Source organism: Psittacula echo (assembly GCF_963264785.1).
Source record: "Psittacula echo genome assembly, chromosome: 5".
Classification (NCBI taxonomy): Eukaryota; Metazoa; Chordata; class Aves; order Psittaciformes; family Psittacidae; genus Psittacula; species Psittacula echo.
In genome coordinates, this window is record NC_137739.1 from 73,541,842 (window position 1) to 73,568,195 (window position 26,354).

At 42.1% G+C, this 26,354-nt stretch overlaps 1 protein-coding gene across 5 annotated transcripts in view; it reads right to left on the bottom strand.

Moving 5' to 3' along the window:
• The window catches only part of RGS6 (regulator of G protein signaling 6), a 103,027-nt gene that overhangs the window by 45,309 nt on the left and 31,364 nt on the right, over window positions 1-26,354 (bottom strand). For 3 of the 5 annotated variants that reach the window (XM_080617986.1, XM_080617985.1, XM_080617984.1), the window contains exons 2-10: window positions 24,571-24,621; window positions 23,102-23,208; window positions 20,969-21,020; window positions 18,094-18,158; window positions 15,047-15,123; window positions 11,919-12,000; window positions 11,329-11,403; window positions 9,937-10,035; window positions 6,969-7,030 (exon numbers count right to left, since the gene is read on the bottom strand). In XM_080617986.1, the coding sequence (XP_080474112.1) occupies window positions 6,969-7,030; window positions 9,937-10,035; window positions 11,329-11,403; window positions 11,919-12,000; window positions 15,047-15,123; window positions 18,094-18,158; window positions 20,969-21,020; window positions 23,102-23,208; window positions 24,571-24,621 (670 nt within the window). Of the gene's footprint in view, window positions 1-2,515; window positions 2,627-6,968; window positions 7,031-9,936; window positions 10,036-11,328; window positions 11,404-11,918; window positions 12,001-15,046; window positions 15,124-18,093; window positions 18,159-20,968; window positions 21,021-23,101; window positions 23,209-24,570; window positions 24,622-26,354 lie in introns of all 5 variants that reach the window. The other 2 variants (XM_080617983.1, XM_080617982.1) reach the window with 1 other exon arrangement.

Sequence of the window (26,354 nt, forward strand, 5' to 3'; positions counted from 1 at the left end):
ACCCTCCATGTTAATCAGAGTCTTATTTTGTATCTCAGCTGGGACACTGAGATGTAAGCCACCCAAAATCACTAAAAACATTTCTCCTGAATTATTTCTTAATGCATCCCCACTTACCTAAGCCATTGTGTGAATTGCCAGACATGTTGCAGAGATGCCTATGGGGAGAGGCAATGCCTGGGAATCACAAGGATCCTATGAGACAGTCCACATCAGAGCATAATCTGGGCTCACAAAGTGTTTGAAAGCTTCTGGTGTGATGGCATCATACTATGAGACAACCATTAAAATACAGCTCAGCTGCTCATATTTGTGACAGCGGAGCCATTGTTAACAGTACATATCTATTAAACTACACGTCCCGTCATGTCCACAGTGATTCCTAATCCCAGAGCCTTAGGGGACAGTGGCGATCTGTGCTGAAGACCAAATAAGCCAAAGGGGTAAATAAAATGCCCACTTTGATTTCCTCTTGGTGTAAAGACTAAGCAAAATTGATGGGCATGTCCTCACTCGAAGTGCAGAGCACTCAGGATGGCTCCTTCTGCACTCTCCCAGCAGCCAGCACTGCAGATGCCAGCCTACCTGTTAAGTGAGCCAGCCTGGACACGGGGACATGAAAGCCATGAATTTCCTGCTGAATCCAGAGATTTGTTGCTGCTCTTCTTGCTGCTGCACAATGTTTGAGCATGAAAAAAACCCTCATCAATGTGCTGTCTAAAATGGAAAGCTTTCCGTGGTGTTTTCTGAATCCAAAGTGCCATGAAGGATGAACTGCAGTGGCACAGGGCTGTCCATACTCAGCAGCCTGTCTTATCATTAGAAATGGTAGGCTCTGTTTTCTTGAGCAAAGGCTCTGCTCTCCTAACTGAGGAAACAGCTTAGCAGGCAACACAAGGGGATCTCAGGGATCATTTAATTATTCATCAAGTTGGAACTAGATGCAGATGCAGTGAGTTCTCTTACAATAGAGAATAAAATAGAAATACAGAGCTGTTTGTTCTTCTGTCTTCCAACAATACAACTTTCTCTTTTTTCATCAGCAGAATAATCACCTTCCTTAACTCTGAAATCATAGCAGAAGCCAAGCATCTATTTTAAATTGCTATAAAGGCCATGACATCAGGCTAACTGTATTCTTCAGGGACATGGACATCTTTTCTGGGATTTCCTGCTACCTCAACAGATGCAGAAATAATGGATGCCTGGACTACTTTGTGGGTCAGGGTTCCTACAGAGATGTATTTTGCAGGGGCCGTATCTGGTTCTAGCCCCGCTGGGGAGGATGGAGAAAAGGAGAGATACTGACTAAACAAGAAATCCAAGATACTAAAATGATGTGAAGAGGGGCAGAAATTATGAAACTAATGGATTTCTGTGACTACCAGAAAAACAGGTGAAAATCTTTCACATCCCAGGCCACATGGGTTTTAAACAGGGAAAAAACTTGCCCTTTTCCTGGAACACTGTTTTACTGTGAATTGGCTTTCTTGGGCTAGTAGCATCTTTAAGTTTACAATATTATTCCAAACGAGACAGGATTAATTCGGCATTCTTTTTTCAAAGAAGAGAACTCCCAGTTTAGATTTGGTGCTGAACAGCAGCAGTTACACAAGAAGCCACTGAACACTTGCAGTACTTGGCCACAGGATGTGAGTGAGGAGTCATGGTGATACATGGCATGGTGATTCCATTCAAACCTGCTGTGATAGCTGCTAGGCAAAAGGGCAGGCAGGACAATTTTAGCTCCACTACAAGGCTGTGGGTAGCCTGTGATACCAACAGATGTAGACACTGGGCAGACTTCCCTTGCACCAGCATCGCGTGGGCAAAAGATGACCTAAATTGCAATGCTGTGCTTGCTTTTTTGGAGAAACTGTCTGAGGTGCCAGGCATTGGAGTTCCTACAGCCTTTCAATCTCCTTTTTGTCTATTAGACACCATAACAGAGACAGGCCAGCTTGTTCACTAACAGGAGAGGCCTCAACTCAGTTTGTTAATCTATTCTAATTCTGACCTCCCAAGTCTCACACATTATGTGTGAGCCAAACTCCTCTGGCTCCTGTCTCAGATACAGCTCCGCACAGCAGGAATGGCCACTGCCCTATAACCCATCTCGTAGTTTTCATGGGACCCCAGGACAGGAGCAGGGCTGAAGCACTGCAGCAGAAGGAGGATCAGAGAGAAGGATCTCAAGGGTCAAAGGAAATGTGCTGGAACAGATATCTTTCAACAGTGTCTCATCTGTGGACTCTTGAGACCCGAGTCTGCATGTCTTAAACAGGCATGAGAATGTCTGTTACCTGACTTACAGCATTTCACACATCAAGTCATATGGTAGTGGAAGGGCTGAATAATTCCCAGAAGTGATAAAGCATAAGCTGCTGTTTAACTATGTACTCATATCTTGTCAAGTCACAGACATACAACTTTCTACCCGAACAGGGCAGTGGGGAAACCACACAAACAAAATGGCAAGACAACTCTAAAATGACTTTAAACTACCAATTCTTACCTCATTTCAATGTCCCACAATGCTGCATCATCACTTATCCAGGGATTGGAAGGCTCAGCAGGTGTTATAAAGGGGTCATATTCCACATACTGCTCCGTGTAGGCTATTAAACTGACAGGTATAAAAAAAGGAAAAAAAAAGAAAAGAAGAAAAAAAGAATCAGGGCCTGAATGCTCAGTCACACATCAGAGAGGCACAGCTTCGCCTCTTTTTTTTGTTTGTTTCCTTTTATTTTTGTAGAGATTAGCCAGTTTCTCAGCCACCACAGCAGTCCCTTTTCCCAGGGATGATGCATGCCAGGATTTCTCTGCAAACACCCACCAGCTCACTGCAGGATCTTCCTCAAACTTGCCTGTGTTGATATGCCCACAAAAAGCCCCATGAAGCAACAACTGGATTTCTAAGGTAGGATTTCCCCCCAAGAGCCATGGGATGACTATGAAATGCATGTCCTCCTGTTCATTTGCTGGGTGCTGCTATTGCCTCTTGCCTTTTTGGTTTTTGCAGACTTTTGTACCAACTTAACTTTATGTGTTATGAGCAACACATCTAAATAGGGTCATGGGCTGTAGCTAAGAATATACTTACATCTTCTGGGGTTCACAGACCTGAGCATCAAAGCTTCAAGCTATAGATAACTTACTTTTTTGTTACTTTGGTATACCATTTAGTCTAATGGCATTATTGTAAAGCACTTCAATGGCAGTTTATAATAATTAACTTAGAATGTAGTAAATTATTTGCATGCTGGAAAAACACCTGGCTTTTCTACTGGCTTGTTTCATAATGAGTCAGATAAGACATATAGCCTCTAATCCTCACTAGGATGAGATTCAAAGAGCTTCCTGGGAAAAGGGCTGTGGCTGCTTGCATAAGTGATTTCAGGAATTCCACTGGGGTTGAGGCTAGGGGCACTTTTTTACAAAAGAAAGACAGCATATATAAAATAAATAAAAAGAAATTTATCCTAGTGTATATTGGAAATACTCTAATGCACTTCCTAATTTTTTTGCCTAGGCCTGTCAAGTAATTAACCAAGTTAATTGAGTCTCATCAAACTGAACAACTAATCTGCTTGCACTGTGGCTGTCCATGCTAAACTCTACCTCTGGTCTTCAGTTATCTCAAAAAGGCAGGAGAATGAAAAGACCCTGTAAAACAAAGGGTCACAAAAGGCAGAAAGTTTCCCTGACTTGCTCTACAGTAATTATTTCTTTTTGTTTGTCCTAGCTCTTATCATGAGGCATTAAAATCATACACTTTTGTAACCACAGCAGGTTCCCATTGCCCCTCAGGGCACTGAGGGCTGTCTCATCTCATTTCATTAATTACATTTCATGACCGCTGTGGGTCAAGGGTTGGAGGAGGGAGCAGCGTCCAATTTCAGAGAGCAGCAGCAATCCCTGAGACATCAATGAGAGAGAGGGTTGCTTAAAAAAAAGCCAACAAAAAGGATCAATCAGGAGGTATCTGCTGTGAAACCTGAATTACTCCTAATAAAATAATAAGAAGGCATCAGAGGTGCTAGTACAAGTACTAGCAAAAATAAAAGGGGAAAAACTAAATTAAATGAAACAAGAGGGAATTGCTAAGCGCACTTTGCTGATTCAGTATAATGACAGCAGCAGAATCATTGTCTCATTGTCTAATGGAGGGGGACTCCTATGGGGAAAAAGTATTTCTGTCAAAATGCAAACCTGGGCTTTTGGGTTTTAAGGTGATGCACTGTAATTCTGTTAGAAGAGGTGGTGGGAAGAGTTCACTAAAGGTGCAGAGCTTGCCTCAAGAAGCCAGCTGTCTTACAATGAGGGGGCCCTGTTCAGCCTTTACAGTAACTTTGAGGATCTGAAAGGGTAGCACACATTTTCATCTAGGGAGCTGAGATTGCTTCTGGCAGGAAAATGCTCCAATGCCCCAATTTTTCCCACCCATTTCTGTGATGCCACATGTAGCAGAATTGTATTAATGCTGCACAATGCAGTCAGGAAAAAGAGTAGGTAGAATATATTGACCGTTCTGCTCAACAGTTCTCAAACCTTATTGCTAAATCCTAAACCTGAAAGTGTGCAGGTGCCAAGTGAGAAAGGATGTGGAAGAAAGGAGAAGAAAGGAGAAAACAGTTTCCAAGAGGCCTAGTGTGGCTGAGGGATGCCTGCTCCCACAGTTGGTACAGATCTATCCTTGGAAGGAAAACAGGAAGGAGGGGTGAAGTAAATCTTTAGAACTGGGCATGGATATTTCATGGGAGCTGGGACCATCTATTGAGAGCCTTTCCATTCCTCTTCTACAGCACAAAGGCTTTCCCATAGAATAGCTTGCATTAATAGAAAATGTATGTGATTGGTCTATCACTATTACAATATGTTACACCTTATTCCTACAACATATTAGATAGCAGCTTGTTTCCCCACCACCCCCTGCCTTATTTTCTCCTCATTACTTTCCTCATCCTGCCTGAAAATGCCTTTGTGCTGTACTGAAAGAAATGGCAGGTGATGCCACTGTCAGGCTTGGCTGTTGCAAGGACTATGCCAAGAAATCATCTCTTGCCCCCCTAATCTGCCACACTGTCACTTAAGCTAGTCCCGAAAGCAGGGTCCAGCCTGAAAAGTGACTTGCTAATAACAGCACCTCCTCACGCAGCAGATTTGTTCCTGGCAATTTTATTCAGCATTTTACGTTGGGCTTTCAGGGTGCACAGGTTTTTATTTCAGGCAACTGTTCAACTCAGGTCATCCATATTCATTCCTTCTCACCTACCCCAACCCCTGCCAAGCCACTGAACTCATCAGTCCATCTGTTTCTCTCCTGCCTGCTCTGTGAAGATCCATATCCAGGCTGCGCCTCCCATCACTCTTTGCACCAAGACCTGGGACTGTCCAGCAATGCTGCCACCTAAATGTCATCACATAACCAAACACTTCTTCACAAGATATAAATATCACAGCCATGATTTTCATTCTTTATAATTTCAAATGAAACTTTCAAAACAAAAGATCTTCTTGATTATTCTCATTTTATTTAGTTTTCTCCTGGTTATCAATGTGACAGGTTTTGATAGCAACATTTTCTTCTCCAATTTGGGACCAATAAAAAAAAATCAAAGCCCTTTCAAATCAGGAAAATTTTCTGTCCAATTTTATTGAAAACTAGTATTTATTTTTTTTTTAACATTGACATTACATTACATACAATTGACATTACATTACATACAATTGACAACATTACATACAAGCTACTATCAGTAGCTTCTATGAACTTGAACAACAGGTGTGCCATGTGAACAGACTTCGATGATCAGGAATGAATGAATTTTATTGAGTCCCTCTTATTGAATAAATACCTACATAGAAAAAAAATCAAGCAAACCAAATCTGCTTGCTAGTAAATTACCAGCCTGGAAATTATTACTGCCTCAGTATACTAAGGTCATTGTAGGTAAACTCAGTACAAAATTACTTTTTTTGGTAAAGCACAAATGTATCTTCCTAATGAAAAAGAACCAGAAAGCTCAGAACATAAATATGAACATGCTAATTTCAATGATGCAGTATAATGAATGCAGGATTTCAAGGAGCCTCTGAATATTTTCTATTTAATTGGATAATTTTTTGTTTTAATTATTAAACTTTATGAGCCAATAGGAATCTACTTTGCAGCTCTTGCCATTTAATTTGCCTAGTTTAGTACACACCTGCTAATTACAGATGTAAGCACTGCAATGCACATTTCATAGGGTAATCTCTTTTTAACTTGCTTAAATAAAAAATCCTCTATTATTTCTCTAGAAGGTACCAGCCCTTATCATATCCTTCGTGTCCACCACGGTTTTGTTCTAAAAGTGATGTTACTGAAGAGCATGTCAATTCCTGTGCTTGTCTCAGTGATTCCTCTGCAAATACGCATAACTTGAAAGTACCTGAGGAGCTGTTACTCTCAATTAAATCTGAGCTTGTTCTTTACTTGTTCACATTTTCTGACCAAAATTAAATATTCTGCAAGTCAAATTGTGGCTTAATTTGCCTCTATGAGAAATCAACCTCTTAAAACACTGCTGTGAGTAGTCCAGGTACAACTCCAGTACCTCCCATAGGGTTTCATATATGTAAATGGGAGCAGAAACTGGCCCTACAACTCCCGTATGAACATGGACATGAACACCACTTGCAACAAGGTGCAAATGCAGCTCCTTCCCCAGATCTGTGCCAGGCTAGCAAAAGCTGAGCTCTGAGGGTTCATCTACACAAGAAAAAAGGGAATTTTCAAATTGAAACAGGAATGACTTTCCTGTAAATAAACTCTAGGGTTGTGAAGGAGTGGGAAACGAAAGTACTACAACTGTTCTTCCTTTTGTGAATAATATTTCTTTGCCTTACAGTATGACTGTCCATTGCTGGAAATGCCAAGCTGGACATGAGAAATTAACGGGAAATCATGCAAACAAGACACTCACCTTTCTGCTACTTTGGACATCTTTAAACAATGTCTCTCTATCTGCATGTTCAGAAAAGTTATCTGAGGAGAGAGATGACAAGGACATTAACAATCGAAGAGCTCTAGAACATACATTGATCATATCCCAACACACTATTGATTTTTGTTTCCAAACAGCTTAAAAGCAACTCAGAAGGAAATGGGACCCTTCCCTAGGTATTAGAGGAAGCTTATTAACTGCTTCCAATTGGAGTCTCCATTTCCTATGGCAGAGCCCCAGGGAAAGCTTCAGATGAAAGCTTTCTTTAGGTCAGAAAACCTAAGGCCCAGTTAGAATTGAGTCTGACCAGGAATGTCAAAAATAACAGGAAAGGCTTCTATAGGTAGGTCACAAACAAAAGACAGACTAAGGATAATGTGGGCCCTATCCAGAAGAAAACAGAGAACTGGCTACCCTTGATATGGAGAAAGATGAGGATCTCAATGGCTTCTTTGTCTCAGTCTTCACTGGCAAGTGCTCTGACCACACCACCCAAGTCTTGAAAGGCAGATGCAGAGACTGTGAGAATGAAGACCTTGGGCCCACTGTAGGAGAGGATCTGGTTCAAGACCATCTTAAGAACCTAAATGTACACAAGTCCATGGGACCTGATGAAATCCATCTGCAGGTCCTGAAGGAGCTGGTGAATGAAGTTGCTAAGCCACTGGCCATCATATCTGAAAAATCATGGCAGTCAGGTGAAGTTCCCAACGACTGGAAAAAGGGAAATATAACCCCCATTTTCAAGAAGCAGGAAATGGATGACCCGGGGAATTACAGAGCAGTCAGTCTCACCTCTGTGCCTGGCAAAATCTTGGACCAGATTCTCCTGGAAGGCATGCTGAGGCACATGAAAAACAAGGAGGTGGTTGGTGACAGCCAGCATGGCTTCACTAAGGGGAAATCCTGCCTGACCAATTTGGTGGCCTTCTATGATGGGGCTACAAAACTGATGGACAGGGGGAGAGCAGTTGACGTCATCTACCTGGACTTGTGCAAAGTGTGACACTGTCCCGCATGAGATCCTTGTCTCTAATTTGGAAACACAACAATTTGATGGATGGACCACACGGTGGATAAAGAACTGGCTGGATGGCCACATACAGAGTTGTGGTCTCCAATTGGAGACCGGTAACAAGTGGTGTCCCTCAGGGATCGGTGTTGGGACCGGTCTTGTTCAACATCTTTGTCGGTGACATGGACAGTGGGATTGAGTGTGCCCTCAGCAAGTTTGCCGATGACACCAAGCTGTGTGGTTCGGTTGATACGCCGGAGGGAAGGGATGCCATCCAGAGGGACCTCGACACGCTTGTGAGGTGGGCTGATGCCAACCTTATGAAATTTAACCATGCCAAGTGCAAGGTCCTACACTTGGATTGGAGCAATCCCAGGCACAGCTACAGGTTGGGCCGAGAAGAGATTCAGATCAGCCCTGCAGAGAAGAACTTGGGGGTGTTGGCTGATGAGAAAATGAACATGAGCTGGCTTCAGTGTGCGCTCGCAGCCCAGAAAGCCAACCGTATCCTGGGCTGCATCAAAAGGAGCGTGACCAGCAGGTCGAAGGAGGTGATCCTGCCTCTCTACTCTGCTCTTGTGAGACCCCACTTGGAGCACTGTGTGCAGTTCTGGTGTCCTCAATGTAAGAAGAACATGGAACTGTTGGAGCAAGTCCAGAGGAGGCCATGAGGATGATAAAGGTGCTGGTGCACCTCACATATATAGACAGGCTGAGAGAGTTGGGGCTGTTCAGCCTGGAGAAGAGAAGGCTGCATGGAGACCTCATAGCAGCCTTCCAGTATCTGAAGGGGGCCTACAAGGATGCTGGGGAGGGACTCTTCATCAGGGACTGTAGTGACAGGACAAGGAGTAACGGGTTAAAACTTAAACAGGGGAAGTTTAGATTGGATATAAGGAGGAAGTTCCTTACTGTGAGGGTGGTGAGGCACTGGCACAGGGTGCTCAGAGAAGTGGTAAATGCTCCATCCCTAGCAGTGTTCAAGGCCAGGTTGGACAGAGCCTTGGGAGACATGGTCTAGTGTGAAGAGTCCCTGCCCATGGTAGGAAGGTTGGAACTAGATGATCTTAAGGTCCTTTCCAACTCTAACTATTCCGTGATTCTAAGGCATTATTAAAAGCAGGCAAGGCCCTTATTTGAGACCAACACCTGTAGACTACTCAAGATGCAATATGATCCCCTTTTTAGACCACATTCCTCTCTTCATTTTTCTGACTGGCATCACAAGACCAATAACAGTTTTATATCACATTTGCATGCTGCTATGAACCGCTTCTTCACAGTACTATGCAGCCTATGTTGCCTATGATGGAAAAAGCTCAATAAATGTTGTGTTCAGTTTTAGTTCAGAAGACCTCCCTAAAACTGGCTAAGAAACATGTTCAAAGCTGCCTTTGCTAAAATGCTGACCTAGCGATTCCTGCCTGTGCTTCAGTGAGTGCTGTTTGTTGCAGGAAAGGAATTTTGAGGCAGAGCTCCCTGTGCCAGGGCAAGGATGTGTGAGTTGGCTGGCTGCTCCTTGGAATGATTGTGCAAATAACTTCTTCCTAGTTCCCTAAAAACTCTGACTGTACAGTCTAACAATAATGCACTGAACAATGCCGTCTTCAGCCTGTGCCCCAGAATGCTGCCTTCTTCCCTAGCCTTTGTCAGTGCCCACTTTTCAGATATCCTCAGTGAACCTGAAATTAATCTGTGTACTGGTCCACAGACAGAATAATAGTCAATTCAAAAGTTAGTATTACCCATAAGCCATATTATCATAGAATTACTTTAGTCTTTAAATACTTACTACTTTACCCAAAAGAGTGTGAGGATCAAGGACAGGTAAAGCATAAAATTGTTTTTGCTGATATCTCAGTAGCTTTATGTGCTTTTTTTTCCCTTCAGATAACAGCTCTCAGAAGAGCAGCCATACAGCCATCTACTTACTTGTTTCCGGAAATCCTCTTTTGTAGTTTTGCGTACAGGTTGGGAGGGCACATGTACAGGGCTTTGAGGCTGAGACTCCTCTGTAACCCCATATACTGACTGTGAGGAACCAATAAACAAACAGAACAGCAATTACGGCATTTTTCTCTATTATGTAATGATGAAAAGTGCAGTATGCAAAACAGTGAGATAAAACCCCAGCAATTTCCTACCTGATTATTGTCCTGTGTTTATATCCACACAGGTCAATAATCACTCAGCCTGGAGCAAAATTTACAAATCAGACTGTTCCTGCAGATACCTGCACTTGGAAGGTCCACAGGCATGTTAAGGAAAGAGTTTATTTTTAATGTTAAAATGCAGCTGATTTTTAGGAGCTTTGTCAACACTTGTAGGATGAACACTGGGAGTGGTCACTCTGGTGAGCCAAGTAGAGGAGGAAAAGACTAGACCCAATCACATGCCATGTTCTTTCATTTGGTCCAATTTCTTGTTGTAAAAATACACATTGAAGAAAGTGCTTAACCAGGTGCCTGTCAATGGTTCAAGTTCACGTGAACCTCTCTAAACAAAAAACCTGCAGATTGATTTGTTGACATTCACTTTCAGGACATAGGCCTGCACTAAAAGTAATATCAGCTCCCCTTTCATTTAGTGCTTTTGCTTTTTATTTCAAATTCACATGTAAAAGACATATGAATATCTCTGCTGCAATTTAACTACCAATGGAAGTTCAGGAGTTTGGTGTTCTGTCCAAAACAGGTAACAAGTGAAGGGACAAGAGGAAATGGCCTCTAGTTGTGCCAGGGGAGTTTCAGATTGGATATTAGGAAAACTTTCTTCCCAAAACCCCAAAATGGTTGTCAAGCATTAGAATAGGCTGTCCTGGGAAGTGGTCAAGTCGCCATCCCTGGAGGTATTTAAAAAGATGCGTAGACGTGGCACTTAGGGACATGGTTGAGGGGTGGACTTGGCAGTGCTCAGTTAATGGTCGGACTTGGTAATCCTAAGGGTCTTTTCCAACCTAAATGATTCTGTGATTCTATATACACAGAACAGCTAAAATTTGCTGGAAGTCCAAGACACCAGGTTGCTAATGATCCAGCCTTTGAAATGAGCAACACTGGTAAACAGCTCTGAAAAATCCATGCCCAAATAATTTCTTAATATGGGATCTTGGTACTTTTGCCAATTGATTTAATTTTATGGGAGTTCAGAGCCAGCAGACATCTGGGACACAGCTCCTTAATGCCCTTCTCAGTTCTACCTATCACCCAGTCTACACTGCTCTGCTGGTAAAATGGGATTAGTAAATTCACCAGTTAGAACAAAATCGAACTGATATGTGCAAGGCACTTTTTTTCTGTTCATATTCTAGAAACCCAATCTGACCTTTTTCACCTTCTGTGGATTTTTCATACGACGACACTTTCTAATGTCCATTTCCGTGGTGTTCACACAGCCTGGCTGAAAGGAGATGGTAATTGTGTTACTATTCTCTTTACAATATCTATGTTACCTTATCTTTCTAAAATATACAATTAGATCTTGTCCAAAATTCTTTCCTGAAGTTTGTGTCCCATAAATTACCATTGCTAAACAAGAGACTGCATACACCTAATATTGGCATCTCAATATTCAATCCATTTACTCATAACTTTGGCACCAAAAGGAAGTATCTCAGCTAAGAGAGGAGCTATTTCTAGGAAGTCTGAGACAAACCTGGTAAGCTGCTTTTCTTTCATATGCATAATAATCTTCAAAACTTCACATTTATTGTGTATTTCCAAATCAATAGTTACAGGCACGCACAAGCCTAGAGTGACTAAAATAATCTTGTAGACACTTGGTGTGTTTCAAACTGTAAGAAAAATCCATGTGGTGACTTTGAAGGCAATATCTTTGTGCATAGTGCAGTTTACTAGTATTACAACTTTTCTGTCAAAACCTGGAAAGACTCATCATTCAAAAGAAAGCTTTACCACAGGCCTGTGCACATCCCAGAATGCTCTTTCCTGGCTGTCCAAAATCTTTCTTTCTGTTTTATCCTTTTTCCTGTCAATTCTGAAAAGAAAAACAGAAACAGATGATTCTATGATTCTAATGTACAAGAAACACTTTATTCTCTGTTACAGTTCCTAGCTCAGTTTTTTAACCCCATGACAAAAAAATACAGAAATCCACTTTTTTGTACAGCATTGTCACACTTCCACTTGCAAGGCCATGTGACATGAACAAAATATCACTGGTGTTTACTCCAGTATGTGTCAAAAGAGATTTTCCTATTAACATGGAAAATTTATTTTAACATGTGTTTTTTTTATCTGCTAAGGAAAAAAACCTTTCCTGATAGTCTGCTCCCAGACCCTGGCTTGATGGGCAGAAAGTTCAGGCTTTTTGCTGTGTCAGGAGATCCACAGGGACCCTCTTTACACCAGGTGAAGTTCTTGGCTGGTCCTGCTCCACATCAGGAGGCCCCATTGCACCCTGGTGCCCCAGTAGCACCACTGGCATGACCACAGATTGCAAAGCGGCAGGTCTCCCAGGCATTCCCAGCAGCAACATGGGCAGCACTCATAACCACCCCTCTCAGAGCTTTCAACCCTTAGACTGGCTCTGCTTGTATGCCCTGGTGTTGGGAGAGCAAAGGGTGACAGCCAGCACTCACCCAAGAGACACAAGACTGGGCTGGCACAACAGTAACTCAGTAATTTCAGCCCTCATGCTGCCAGTGAACTGACTCACTCAAAACACACACATCAAAGGACACCGGAGGCTGTTCAAAACAACTGTTACCCTATCTCTTGGCAGCACTGAACAATTCATGTCTGATGCCTCACTCCCGTGCCCAGCGATACACGTGAGCACAGCAAAGTCACCACCAGACTTCAAGATCCGCCTGCAGAGGCTCGATGAGGCACAGGGAAGGAGGAACAGCCTCCACCTCAAGAGCAGAACTGAAGAGCTGACACTGTCCCTCTGCTGGGTTCCCACATTGCTGCCACCCAGAAAATCAAAGCAGTGAGGGGAAAAAAAACACACCAGGTGGGACTTCTGACCATCAGGTTCTCTCCCTTCTGACTTCCTTTTGGAGGGGCACTGATCCTCAGTTGAGCCTCCATTAGAAATGTACCAAAGGATAGGAAACAGAGGACTGAAGCTGAAGTTTCTGGACACCCCTTCCCATCAAAAGTCCAAGCCCTCCACAGTTCCACTCTCTGAATATTCCCCTGCAAGGCTGAGACAAGAAATCAGCTCTGCACCACCCCACACATAGACAGAGCAGCCACCAGGCAGCAGTCTCTGTACTGCACTAACCAGCTAGTGCAGACACCCAGTCCAAAACTACTTTTTGTGAGCAAGTCCTTCACACCAGGCCAAAGTGGAAGGTGGAGTCCGCTGCCAACCTCACACCACACAGCACATACAAACTGGAGGGACTCTTTGAAGGCTTCATGAGTTGTCTTCACGGGTGCTTTGTGCTCAAACCAGGTTCTCAGCTCATATCCCTAAACTAACTCAGTATTTCACATTTCAAACTAGGAAGATACAACATATTAGATGGTCTATGGCTGTGTTTTTTGAGCAGTGTAGGTATAGCAATGGTAATCCTGTGTGCAAAGAAAGACATGCAAGGCAGAGCAGAACTTGATAAGGAGGAGGGACATTTTCAGGTGTTTCGTGTTGTTTTCTTTTTTAGTTAACTCAAGGCTGCGAATTACACTGTATTCCAGCCCTGCCTTCTTAGAAACCTGAACACTGAACCATCACAGGAACTGCCAATCAAGAAGCTGAAACTAGCCAGCTAAAAAAGTTGATAGCAGCCAGTCCATGCTTATGTTTCAAAGAAAACAGAATGAAGATGAATAAGAAACAGTGATCACAAAGAATCTGATATTTACATTTCTTTCTTAGGTACTAATTGTATGCTGTAAATAGAGTACAGAATCTTGTTTTGACTTACTTTTATTTTTTTAACTTTGCAATAAACTTTCAAGTAACTGAAAGTACAATTGCTATTGTAACGTCTAATCTTTTCCAAACAGAACACTGGTATTGTGGTCAGAAAACATCCCTTAATTACCTTGTAATTTAAAGGATAACTACCAATGTACTTAAATAGTGCATAATTACAATGTTATTAAGCAAAGAATTAATCAAAATCCAAAGCGTTAATCAAAGATAGACATGCCTCAGCCACACCCTCAAGAAATGATGTTCCTTAACTTTTTAGCATCTAATGCTGAAAGTGCAAATTCTTTCTTGTGGTACAGTATCAGTACTGGTGTTCTCATGTGCCATCTTTACCAGCTTTCCATTTTATAGGTGACAACTACATGTACAAAATGGACATGTACAGTTTTAGGCACTAGCTTGGAGACACTAGACTACAAAGTCTGGACCATACCCATTTCGCAGCAATAATGAAAACGTGCTCAAAACATTAAGAGGCTTCAACTGTTTTCACACAGGAAAATGGGGGGGGGGGGGGGGGGAGCAGATTTAAATTATGAGCAGGGGATAGCAAAAATCCCAGTACTGAATCTGGGAAAGTTTCATGTAAGTAGTACCCAATTCTCCACTCTAATTTAGTAACACAAGTCAGACTGCAGAGAGGGGAGACAGAATAAAGTCAACTGGAGATTGGTATAAATGAGAAAACCAAATCAAGTCTGCTGTAAATACCACCCTTACAATCACTTTAAAGTGGCAATAGTTTTAGACTTAAACACTTCATTAGCATACAGTAACACAGACAGAGGACAAAGTGCTGTTCTTTCCATTTGTAAAGAATGGAATACAAAAATACTTCACAAAAGTAGAAGCTGAATGGGCAAGTGAATAGCCCAAGCTCCCATGGCGAACACAGGCTCAGGAGCTCCTGACCAACATTTCCATGTACAGATGATCAAACCCATCTTTCAGATTCTGGCACAACCTTTCAGAATTTGCTCTCTATCGTTTCTAGGCTGCCAGCAATTAAAACTCACCAACACCTTCAGAGCTTTATCACAGTAAAGATTTTGACAAAGAAATTCCATCTGTATGGAATCCCCTTCCTTTCGCAGCTCTAAATACTGGTGCAGTTCAGTACTCCAGGATTACTCACTTCACTTGGGCCTCAGCTTGCATGAAGATGAATTCCCACTTTCTTGCAAATGCTCTCTGAAGTCTCGCTAAGTTTTCCTGACGAAAGATGAAAATAGTAAGAACAACTAATCCTTGCAATTACAAGTGCTTAAGATTACAGTTAGCAGAATGGGTGGTTATTTTATTCCTTTTTTTTTTTTTAAGCTGGAAAACTCAAGACACAGAAGTCAGTGTTAATTTTGGGTGAACTATCTTGCAGGCAAAGCAAGGCTGTAATGCATCCTTTTGGGCTGCAGTCCTATAGCTGCAGCCAAAAGAGCCCTGTCAGGGGTAAGTAATGGAGTGCGATGAAGACAGCTTGAGCTCTACTATGAAAATAATGATGGACTTGTTCCCAAAAGATAACACCGAGAAGCTTTGTGAAGCTGACGACTTTCATTTCTGATAGCAGATGGCTGCCACCTGCACATTTCCCTCTCATCCCCACTTTCCCTTCCTCCCCCAGCTGCTCTCTTCTCTTCAGGCTTTTGCTGAGGTGCAAAGCCTGAGCATCCCTTGATTTGCTCAGCCCTGGTCACCGATGAGAGCATTACGCAGCTGCACAGCACTGAAGGCTGGGGACTGCCAGGATGATTCACAAAAGGAAATAGGTTGTTTGTCTGAACAGTGAATACAGCTGACTGCAAAGACTGGGTCCAAATGCAGCCTTGCTCTGCATCTGAACTAAGAGCTCTGGTCCAGACCCATTACAGAGAGTGTCATGATCTGAACATTTGGAGGTGGATGTGACTTCATCACAGCTCAAGGTCAAACTCAGGACATGGCCAGAATTTCAGGCTCAAATGGCACCCCAAAGTCACGTATCCATACCCACCCTGATAAGGAGGCCTACGGGACCATTAACCTGACCCCCTTCTCCATTACAGCTGGTTCAACTATTGCAAATTTTCATTTTGAAAATGAACACTATTAGTTCTACTGCTGTTCTTTTTATACCTATTCTGTTCATTTCCAGTAAGTACTTAAGTGCGTGTACTTCAATGCTAGAAGAGACCTTCCTATTATTTACTTTAAACTCTTGTATAACACAAGGCATAAAGATTGGCCCTATTACCACCAAGTCCATGTAAGAGTTCAAGTCCATATACACAGAGAAAACAGTTAAGCCAATGATTTACAGCTGTGCTGAACTGTGGTGATTTCCTTAACTGTGGCTACAAGGAAGAACTACTTGTAATTATCAGCAAAAACAATTTTTGTGGGTTTTTTTTTTATTATTTTGCTTTAAATTATGTCCACATGTGCCTTCTGGTGTAAATATGCTGAAACCAATGACACATCACCAATTGAAGCAATATTTGAATCATGCTTATGTTTGGCTGATTATAACAAAACTGAACGCAATTATGTAAGCTTAATCATATCATTGAGACCTCTGCTCTAACAGTATAAATTGGGGGTGGGGAGTTATCTAGGAATGCTACAAGCAGAACCTAAACATGAGATGCCCCCTGAAATACTTTGTAGAGATTCTTTTTGGAAACTCCAGGTCAGTGCTCATTCCTTCAGAGAATCATTCTCATGCTACATCTCCAAAAATGTGTTCTACATGGACAGAGCTCCTTCCCACTTCTGTAAGCCTGTTTCTCTCACTTGTGCTTAGCTTACATCTCCATTGCTGGATCCACTTCAAGCTCCCATAATGACTAAGTAGAGTCAGAGCCATTCTTATCTGATTGTCTCTAATTAAGAGAACAAAGTTTGAATGCAGAAGTAATCTCTAATTGTGCAATGCAATATTCACAGGAAAAATGAGAGACTGCCAAGGTCTAATTATTTGTCATTACTGAAGCATTGCTACACTCTGTAGACAACAATGTGCAAAAGTACTTAGCCAAAGCCTCACTGCATGTGTGTGGGAGTGTGCACACTGCTGAACAGCCTTTTGTTGCTTTATGATAGACCTTTAGAGTACTTACAGTTAATTGGTTGGCTGCGAGAAATTTTAATGGTTTTAATAATGAAATCAGCAATATGCAGAAGAGAAAACTCAGCAAAAGGATGTGTAAGTGCATGCAGATTATTGTATTCCTTCGTTTATGCCTGTACTTCAAGATTAGAACTCTTGGGGACTCTGGATGCATTTTCAGGGTGGACTAAGGTAAGTGGCAATTTTTGCATGTTCTTCACTGAAAGACCAAATGGCATGTAGACATATCCATGTGCACAAAAGTCCCAAAACGCAGAAGGGAGAAGGGAAAAGTCCATTCTTGGGAAAAAAACCCTAAAATATATGCAATATAAATGTTTTCACTGAAATAAACACAGACATAGAAGTCCAGTAGAACCAATTTTGTAAACAAATCCTCCAGTGAAAAATTTCACACTTGAAATTCAGGTGTTACATTATTAAGCTAGTAAACAACAACAAAGTCAACATGATAGAAAGAAAAGTTCAGCTGGTTAGAGTGTTACACTGCTTGTATTCAAAGAAACTCACACCAGCCCTGTCCTTCCTGCCTCTGTCTTCCCACTCCTCTCCACTCAAATCCTGCACAATCTGAAGCCAAGGTTGGAGATGCTTTTATGGATAATCATTTCATAACAGAAAACTTGACCTGAGTAAGCTTGAGTAATAGTTTTTCCTATAAGGCATACTGAAAACAGTTCAAGTCTGATACCTGAAAACTTTCATAACTAGAATTATATGGTCATCAGCAATTTAATTGCCTAACAATGCACCTCAAAATCCGTAACTTCTGTGCATTAAGGTGTACCATATATAAACAAGGAACTGTTAACAGGAAACCAAGGTAAACTTCTGTGTAATTTGCCCCAGTCTTGGAGGTCTGGCTGCAGAGAGGATGCTTTAATTTGAGACACTGCAAAGCCAGGGATATTCCCTAATAATGTTCCTGATGTTGTGTCCAGATCAAACTTCACACGATTCTGACAAAAGAGACACAGTAGCTGCTGATCCCAAAGCACAAAATGACAGCATTCAATTAGCAAGCAAAGCTTTCCCTGCAAACCCCCAGCTTTAAGCTCTAGCAGCAGTGTACCTACGGCTTCATAATCTGCCAGCTCCAGCCTAGCTTTGTTCTGCATGGTCCGTTTGCAAAGATAGATTGCTAAAGAGAGAAACAGAAAACAATTACAGACAGATTACTAGCATTAGATCTTAAAAAAGAAAAAAAAAAAAAAAAGGAAAAAAGTGCACTATTCATGCTCATCAGAAAGCAACATGAGTCAAGGAATGAGAGGGTTGAATACCCAGCTGACATTACCCACTAGTAATCTCGGAAGCCTTAAACACCTGGGACATCTAATTTAAAAGTGCTGAGAGTAGATGCCAGAACCTAGCAAGATATTTGAGAAAGGCACAATTGCTTCTGGGGCTGCTAAAAGATTTACCTTTAGCAATCTGTTCCCGTCAGTACCTTGGGAATATCCCTGCCAAAGTGAAGCTGCTCTGCACTTTTCCCCTTTTGTTAATAAAAAACCCCAACAAAACCAAACAACCAAACCAACCACACACACACAAAAAAACCCAGAACAAAAACCAAACCAACAAAAATACGCAAACAAAACCACCAAAAAATTTCAAAATATTGAAATGAAAATAGAAACATGGGCCACATTTTAAAGGTATGAGCATTTTTTCATATGCTTCATCCTACACATTCGTATGTTTCATTCTACACATTTCAAATGGTTAAGAAAAGCCTTCTCACATTTCACCATAGGCAGACACTGCAGGAACTGATGTGGTTTGGGATTCTGAGGGTCAAGATGAGCTCAGTGCGCAACACCAAACCAGTCCCAGGCTGCCTTCTGGTAAAGCCTCAGCTGGACCTGCTCCTCATCCCATTTCCATTGGAGGCTGAAACACATGGTCCCCAGCACAGCCTGGGTATACAGTCAGGTCTGAACTACTTAACAGAGGTCCAGTGCTCTCATTTGGGATGAATCTAGATGTGAATTTTATAGCTTCCTTCTGTTCTGCCCTCTCTCATGTTCCAGGGCCAGGTACTTATTATCCAACAACATACCAAACCGGAGCTGAGCGGAGGGCAAAGTATCACCTACAGAAAACCACAATAAATCTCTTTCAGAAAATTTTGTCTTTTCTTTGAAAATCTTGGGGGGTTGGTTTGCTGGTAAATACAATTTTCTGACATCCTGATAAATGTTTTTCATTGGAGAACTGATCTTCTATGGAAAATATATGAAAAAACCCCAAACAAAAAACCCAGACCAACCAGTTCTACTCGTGTAATTCTATTCCTATAATACTAACATTCATATAATGAGCCAATATTATGCATAGTAACCAGAGGTGGTCAGTTCCTGTATATTTATACATCTCAAGGGCAGATTCCTCTGTAAGCCATTTGCAACACCAAATATAGTCAGTCATCTCACCGTATTTCTTCATGTTAAGCAGTGACCTGCCATTAACAAGTTAGTTCCTGTCCTCTGAGTGGATCTATGCAAATAAAAAGAAGTATGAAGTTCTTCTGGGATTTCAGTTTTATTTGGGTCTACTGCTAGTTTGGGATTAATTCCTGGGAAGACTCCATCTGTACAGACCTCTGATATGCAAAGACTGATTATAAGCATATGTTAGAGATTTCTGGGACAGATGAAAATCTGTTGCTACAGGGTTCAGGGCTAATGCAGCAGCAGCAGCTTGTCCAGCTCACACAGGACTTTATTTTAAGGTAAACAGGTCCACTCAATGCCCTTGCAGCACAACAATCTGACTGCAAAACCAGTTACTTACAGATACTGCAGAAAAAAAGAAACCCAGAACTTCCCTCTTCAGATTGTTATTCTGGTGTTTACAGATAGATATTTGGCACAGTTCAAACAGTTATATATGGTGTCTGTAAAATCTGGAAATTATTTTGCATATAATGAACAGCATCATGTTTTCTCCTAAGCAGTTCCCCTCACTGGGATAAATACATAAGCCTCTGTGCTAGCTTTCCTGGAGATGAGGGACTATTGCAAATGAACTATTACATGACAGATACCATTGCAGGATACTTCTCCACCCCAGCAAATGATTCCCCGAATCATAATGATGAGTAATTAATGCCCAGGAAAGAAAAGAATCTGATTATTCAGGGAGGAGTTTTAAACTGATCTTAGATTATGAGATACTTCAAAAGAAGGACTTCCAGGAGCTCCTCTTTTAGGAGCACACATGCGGATTCACTTCCTCTTTCAGTGTCACACCAGGATGCAACAATGGATTTCACCATTTAACTGTGAAAGGAGGGCAGTTCTGGAAGAGACAGCAATATTGCATGCAGACAGCTAAAGATAACAACACTGACATATTTTCTTTATGTATTATAACTGTCTGCAGGCACTCACATGTTTAACACATCATGTTGCAGTTTATTAGCTCATAAACCATGTTCAATCTTCTCTTTTTTACCAGCTCTGGGAAAAATAAGTCTGGAGTCGTATATCAGAGAACCTTAACTATGAGTTACCATCAGTTATTATACGGTTTATCGATCAGCCAGATGAGTGCCCAGATGAGGTAACTTTTTATTGATCAATATATCAGATTCAGCTACAGATCAGAGTATGTTCTCCCACAAAAGCAATATTGGTATTATTTAAGATTCCCAAGGAGCAGTATTCTGCTTGCCATAAATTCTACCAAAATGAACAGTTATGGATGAATGAAGGTAATGGTAGGTAAAACCCTGGCCCCACTGGACTCAACAGCTACATTTCCATGGGCTTGAGACACCTTAGGACTTCACGTATTTGGAATGGGCACGTATCTGCCTCTGATGCTGCAGTCTGACAAGTAACTCTGCTGATGAATGGTTTAGAGGGCCAACAGTAATTAAGGACAATTTTTTCCATCACAAGCTTTCCATACTAACTTTTTACAATGAAATAATTATACTCTCACCATAATCTGTGTTTTCAGGTTCCCAGCAGTTTGAAGGCCAAAAATATGGTGCCTAAGAAAGAACATACGCATTTTTGTAATGAAAGAGATGAAAAACAATTCAGATGCAGAAAAACATTACAAGTACATAAAGAAGAATCATACAGGTTCAGACAGAAGAATCACAATGTCTATGGCCCACTCTCTGTCCTCAGAGAAAACACTGCTATAGATCTCAGCAAAAGTGAGGATGTTTTTCCAGGATGATACCACCTTTAGCATTCCTCATTGCAGGTAAATAGAAATGCTTAATACAAGCATAGAAAGTATGGTTGGCAGCCTAACAAAAAAATTAGTTTTTAAATGCAACAGATGCCAGAGGTCAAAACTCAGCTGATTAGAATCATTCTGAAAAGAGAAGTCCTGCTAAGCTTACTGCTTTTGGTTTTTATCCAGGCCTCCATATTGCAATTGCTACAATTAATTACAAGATATTACTACCTGTAGCTGTATTTCAGTTTTAACATGAATTAAAAATAATGTCCTTGTCCAAATTACAGAACACTGTTTTGCATTACTGATGTAATGCCACAAGCGGACATAGGACATTACACACAGATTATTCCTTGTACAAAAGTACAACGAGAAAACTGAGGGATCAAACAGTGCGGGTTCAATGTTCCTTGCTAATACACATCTTATGAACTTCACAAGATTATGAGCTACTGTTAAAGGAAGGACTGAAGCTCATGTAGAAAGTGGCAAGGAGAGAGTAATGGAAAAGAAAGATGTTTTAATCAGGTTATTTTTCCAGAAAATGGCTGAGAAGAACTGTCGCAGGAAATGACAACAGGCAAAGAACAGGCAAAAGTTTTAGGAAAAGATAAGGGAAACAAAAGTCAGTAAGCAATAAACACAACTTGTTGGTGTGGTTTACGCAGGCTTAAAATAAGGGAAAGTAAATTATATTGAAATCTAGGTACTGAGAGCTGCACAGGACAACAACTTCTGGTGTCATTCTTCAAACAGAGAAAAATATAGCTGAAAGGGCAATCAGTATTACCCTTGCTTCTGTCAAGTCTTACATGACAGGGGAGCAGGACTTTCAGAAAAGCAAAGGAATTGTAATGAAAAATCTTAGTTTGAATGAGGCCAGGAAACCAGAAGGTGGGGTGAGATAAGAGGAGTTCTGTGATCTCCTGGGCTGCTTTGTTCACTGTACCATTGGTCTTATATGATAACACAATATCACATTAACGGTAGGACAGTGAGTAAGAGCAGCAGCAACACCAGGTGCAAGAACAGGCTTTTCAAATAAAAACTAAAAAAAGAGGGAAAAAAAAAGTGAAGGAGTAACAGGAGGGTGAACAGAAGAGAGGTCATAGGAATGATAAGAGAGCTGGCTGGGATCATGTACCAGAACAACACAAATTCAGCCAGCAGGATTAGGCAGCAAGACTCCAGGTTTGAACTTACTGCTTCATTTAAAGTTACAAAATCTGTTCAAAAGCTGTTGCAGCACGAACACTCAGTTATCTCAGAAGTTAACAGGAGCAGATTTTGGACAAGGCATGGAACTCAAAGGCAGGAGGCTTTAAAAATTCAACACATCTGGAGGCACAGGGACACTGAGGGATAGAGATGTCCCAGTTTAGGTGACTGCCAAGGTTACACATCCTTTGCAAAAGAGCCAAAGCCTGAAGCTTGCCCTCTCCCACAGCAAGCTGTAACCAGGACAGGACAAAAATTTGAATCTTCTGCTGTGTCAGAGCTTGAGTGCCCAGCTCCAAAGCTTGCCCTCTGCCATTTTGCATAGGATGGTGGCTACTCAATTCTTGCCAAGGTTAGAATCCAGAAGCCATTTTCCTTCTGGTTTAGTTCAAATCTGAGCACAACAGCCTTGACATATCAAAAATAATCACAGGATATCTGTTCATTTATGTAAAAACTATGGGTCAGAAAAGTAGTAATTTGTGATTTTAAAGCAGATAATTTTGAAGGGGCTTTATCACTTCTTAAGGTCTCTAAAAAGATAGCCTCAATCCCTGGCTTCAGAGACCTAATGGGTGCTTAGGGATAAAGAGCAGGTGATTTCAGCAGTATTATTGCAGGGACAGTAGAAGAGGCCACAAGGGAGACAGAGAGCTCACGAACCTGAAAACGATAGAATGTCCCATCATCTTTCAGGGTAAGAACGTGGTCTGAGATTGGAAAGACATAACCTTGTGCAGCAATAAGACTTCCCAAGTGTATTGCTTCCCCTGTGAAAGAGAAAAACAACAGGGATGTGTCAGGAAGACATGCACAGCACACACCTCTGCTTTCAGCAGCGGCTCTGGTGGTGACTTGTGCAAAGACCTGGTGCACACATGACTCTCTCTACCCACACCGCATCCTTATGCCTTCCAACCAAACCATGCAAAGCAGAAGGAGCAGGAATCAGCCTTGCAATACTGATGAAACACCATTCAAATGTTTAACTTGCTGGTTTTGTGTTTACAAAATGTCACACATCAGCTCTAGTTTGAAGTTCCATTCAAAGCCTGTTATCCACCACAGGTGACAGCTGACAGGAAGACACGAACCCCACTTGCCTTTACCAAATCCAGCAAACAGCTGCAACACCAGGTCATTAGCAGCATGCTTATTCATAAAGACAAGTCCTAAGAGTGTAGCATTGCCATTCATTACAGGAAATGTGCAGAGGCAAAGTGGAGTACATATCCTAGCACTGCTAGGGCAACCCTCACCAGCACAGAAGCACATCTGCACAGATTTTCAACCAAAGTCAGCTCTCAAAAGCCGCATCAACTTTCTCAGAGTTGCAAAATACACATCAGCTGCTCATGCATCCCCAGGCAGATAAAGCAGCTATTGTCTGCAGCTGAAAGTCACATCTGGGACTTGACCAGACTCATGAGAAGGGATGTGTGTATATGGAAGCCCTGGGTGAGGCAACACTGCTTGTATCTCTGCTTTTACATAGTGACAGTAGCCAGCAGTAAACAAACTGGGAGGTGAAAAGAAAAAGAAACTTCTAGACCTGCAGACCTTTTCTTCCTCTTTTCCCAACAGCTCTTATGTGTACCAAAATGATTTTTGTTTCTTTGAAGAGTGAGCTACTTGGACCATGCCCAGGCCCTGATCATTGTTTGTGGCTGATTATCCATTTATCTATCTGCTGTGATAAATTAGCAGTCATCACCTGATTCTTTGATGGTATCTGTGTTGTCCTTGGCCAGTATGTCCTGCCAGTCATGGTTACCTTTCTCCACATGATGAAAACCTGCCACCTCATTTGCTTGCTTAACTACACACATCCACCAATTTCTTTTCTAAGACTGGGAACAGCTTTGAAAACAATCAGTCTTTCTTAGGTAGCAATAATTTCACAGACAGGCTAAGACTCCCACAAGGTGCTTTTGGTGTGTTGCAGTGTAAGACATTAGACTTCACATGTTGATTTTTATCTCTTTCACTCCTCCTTCACCTCAATTCTTACATCAACCTTGTTCTCCTGGTATTTTTGACAGCAGCAAAATAACATGTACAAACATCTACTGTCTAATGGCACACACGATACAGATGGAGTATCTGTTCCTCCCCAGCTATGGTCACCTTACCCGGATCCTCAATGCTGAGGTTCTTCATAAGCCACTGCACAATATCAGCACCTGAAAAAAAAAAAAAAAGTAGTGAAGAAAGCATTAAGCAGTGAGACCACAGGGTTGAAGACCCCAAGAGAGGAATAACATTGAGATAGATAGAGTAAAACTGACATAAAAAGGAAAGTAGATTAAAATTAATCTCCACTGAGGTTTCAGAATGTTTTTTCTTCTTGTGTCACACTGTAATTATACAGTTACTGACAGGCACTAAGTTCCCCTTTTATGAGGAAATAACATTGTGGATGGATGATGGCAGAGCGGTGGATGTGGTCTACCTTGACTTCAGCAAAGCATTTCACACAGTCTCCCACAGCATCCTCATAGCTAAATTGAGGAAGTGTGGTCTGGATGATCAGGTAGTGAGGTGGACTGCAAACTGGCTGAAGGACAGAAGCCAGAGAGTTGTAGTCTATGGGGCGGAGTCCAGTTGGAGGCCTGTATCTAGTGGAGTGCCTCAAGGGTCAGTACTGGGACCAGTATTATTTAATATATTCATCAATGATTTAGATGAGGGAATTGAGTGTACTGTCAGCAAGTTTGCTGATGACACTAAGCTGGGAGGAGTGGCTGACACGCCAGAAGGCTGTGCTGCCATCCAGCGAGACCTGGACAGGCTGGAGAGTTGGGCAGGGAGAAACTTGATGAAATATAACAAGGGAAAGTGTAGAGTCCTGCATCTGGGCAGGAACAACCCCAGGTTCCAGTATAGGTTGGGAACGACCTGTTAGAGAGCAGTGTAGGGGAGAGGGACCTGGGGGTCCTAGTGGATGGCAGGATGACCATGAGCCAACACTGTGCCCTTGTGGCCAAGAAGGCCAATGGCATCCTGGGGTGTATTAGAAGGGGGGTGGTCAGGAGGTCGAGAGAGGTCCTCCTTCCCCTCTACTCTGCCCTGGTGAGACCGCATCTGGAATAGTGTCCAGTTCTGGGCCCCTCAGTTCAAGAAGGACAGGGACCTGCTGGAGAGAGTCCAGCGCAGGGCAACTAAGATGATGAAGGGAGTGGAGCATCTCCCTTATGAGGAAAGGCTGAGGGAGCTGGGTCTCTATAGTTTGGAGAAGAGGAGACTGCGGGGGGACCTTATTAGTGTATATAAATATATAAAGGGGGAGTGTCATGAGGATGGAGCCAGGCTCTTCTCAATGGCAAACAATGATAGGACAAGGGGTAATGGGTACAAACTGGAACACAAGAGGTTCCACTTAAACTTGAGAAGAAACTTCTTCTCAGTGAGGGTGACGGAACACTGGAACAGGCTGCCCAGGGGGGTTGTGGAGTCTCCTTCTCTGGAGACATTCAAAACCCGCCTGGACACATTCCTATGTAACCTTATCTAGGTGTTCCTGCTCTGGCAGGGGGATTGGACTAGATGATCTTTTGAGGTCCCTTCCAATCTCTAACATACTGTGATACTGTGAAGTGGTGTGATAGGAGACTTGGTATACTCTAAGTCAGACATTACTCCCATGGTTCCATGTAACCTGTTCTCTCACAGTTGCTCTCTCCCACCTCAGAACACAGGGAGGTGCATTTATGTAAACACTAGCTATCAAGGAGGCAAAGGAGCATCTATCGGCCTCTTGCAACTGTCACTTGAGAGGCAATAACATAAAAGTACGGAAGTGAGTTACAAGTCAAAAAAGAAAGGAAAGCCTCACTTCAATTGAAGACAAGCATTCAGTGTGCCTGTAACGAAGCCACTGCTGAGCTGTCACCTGCCAGTGATCACATTAGCCAGA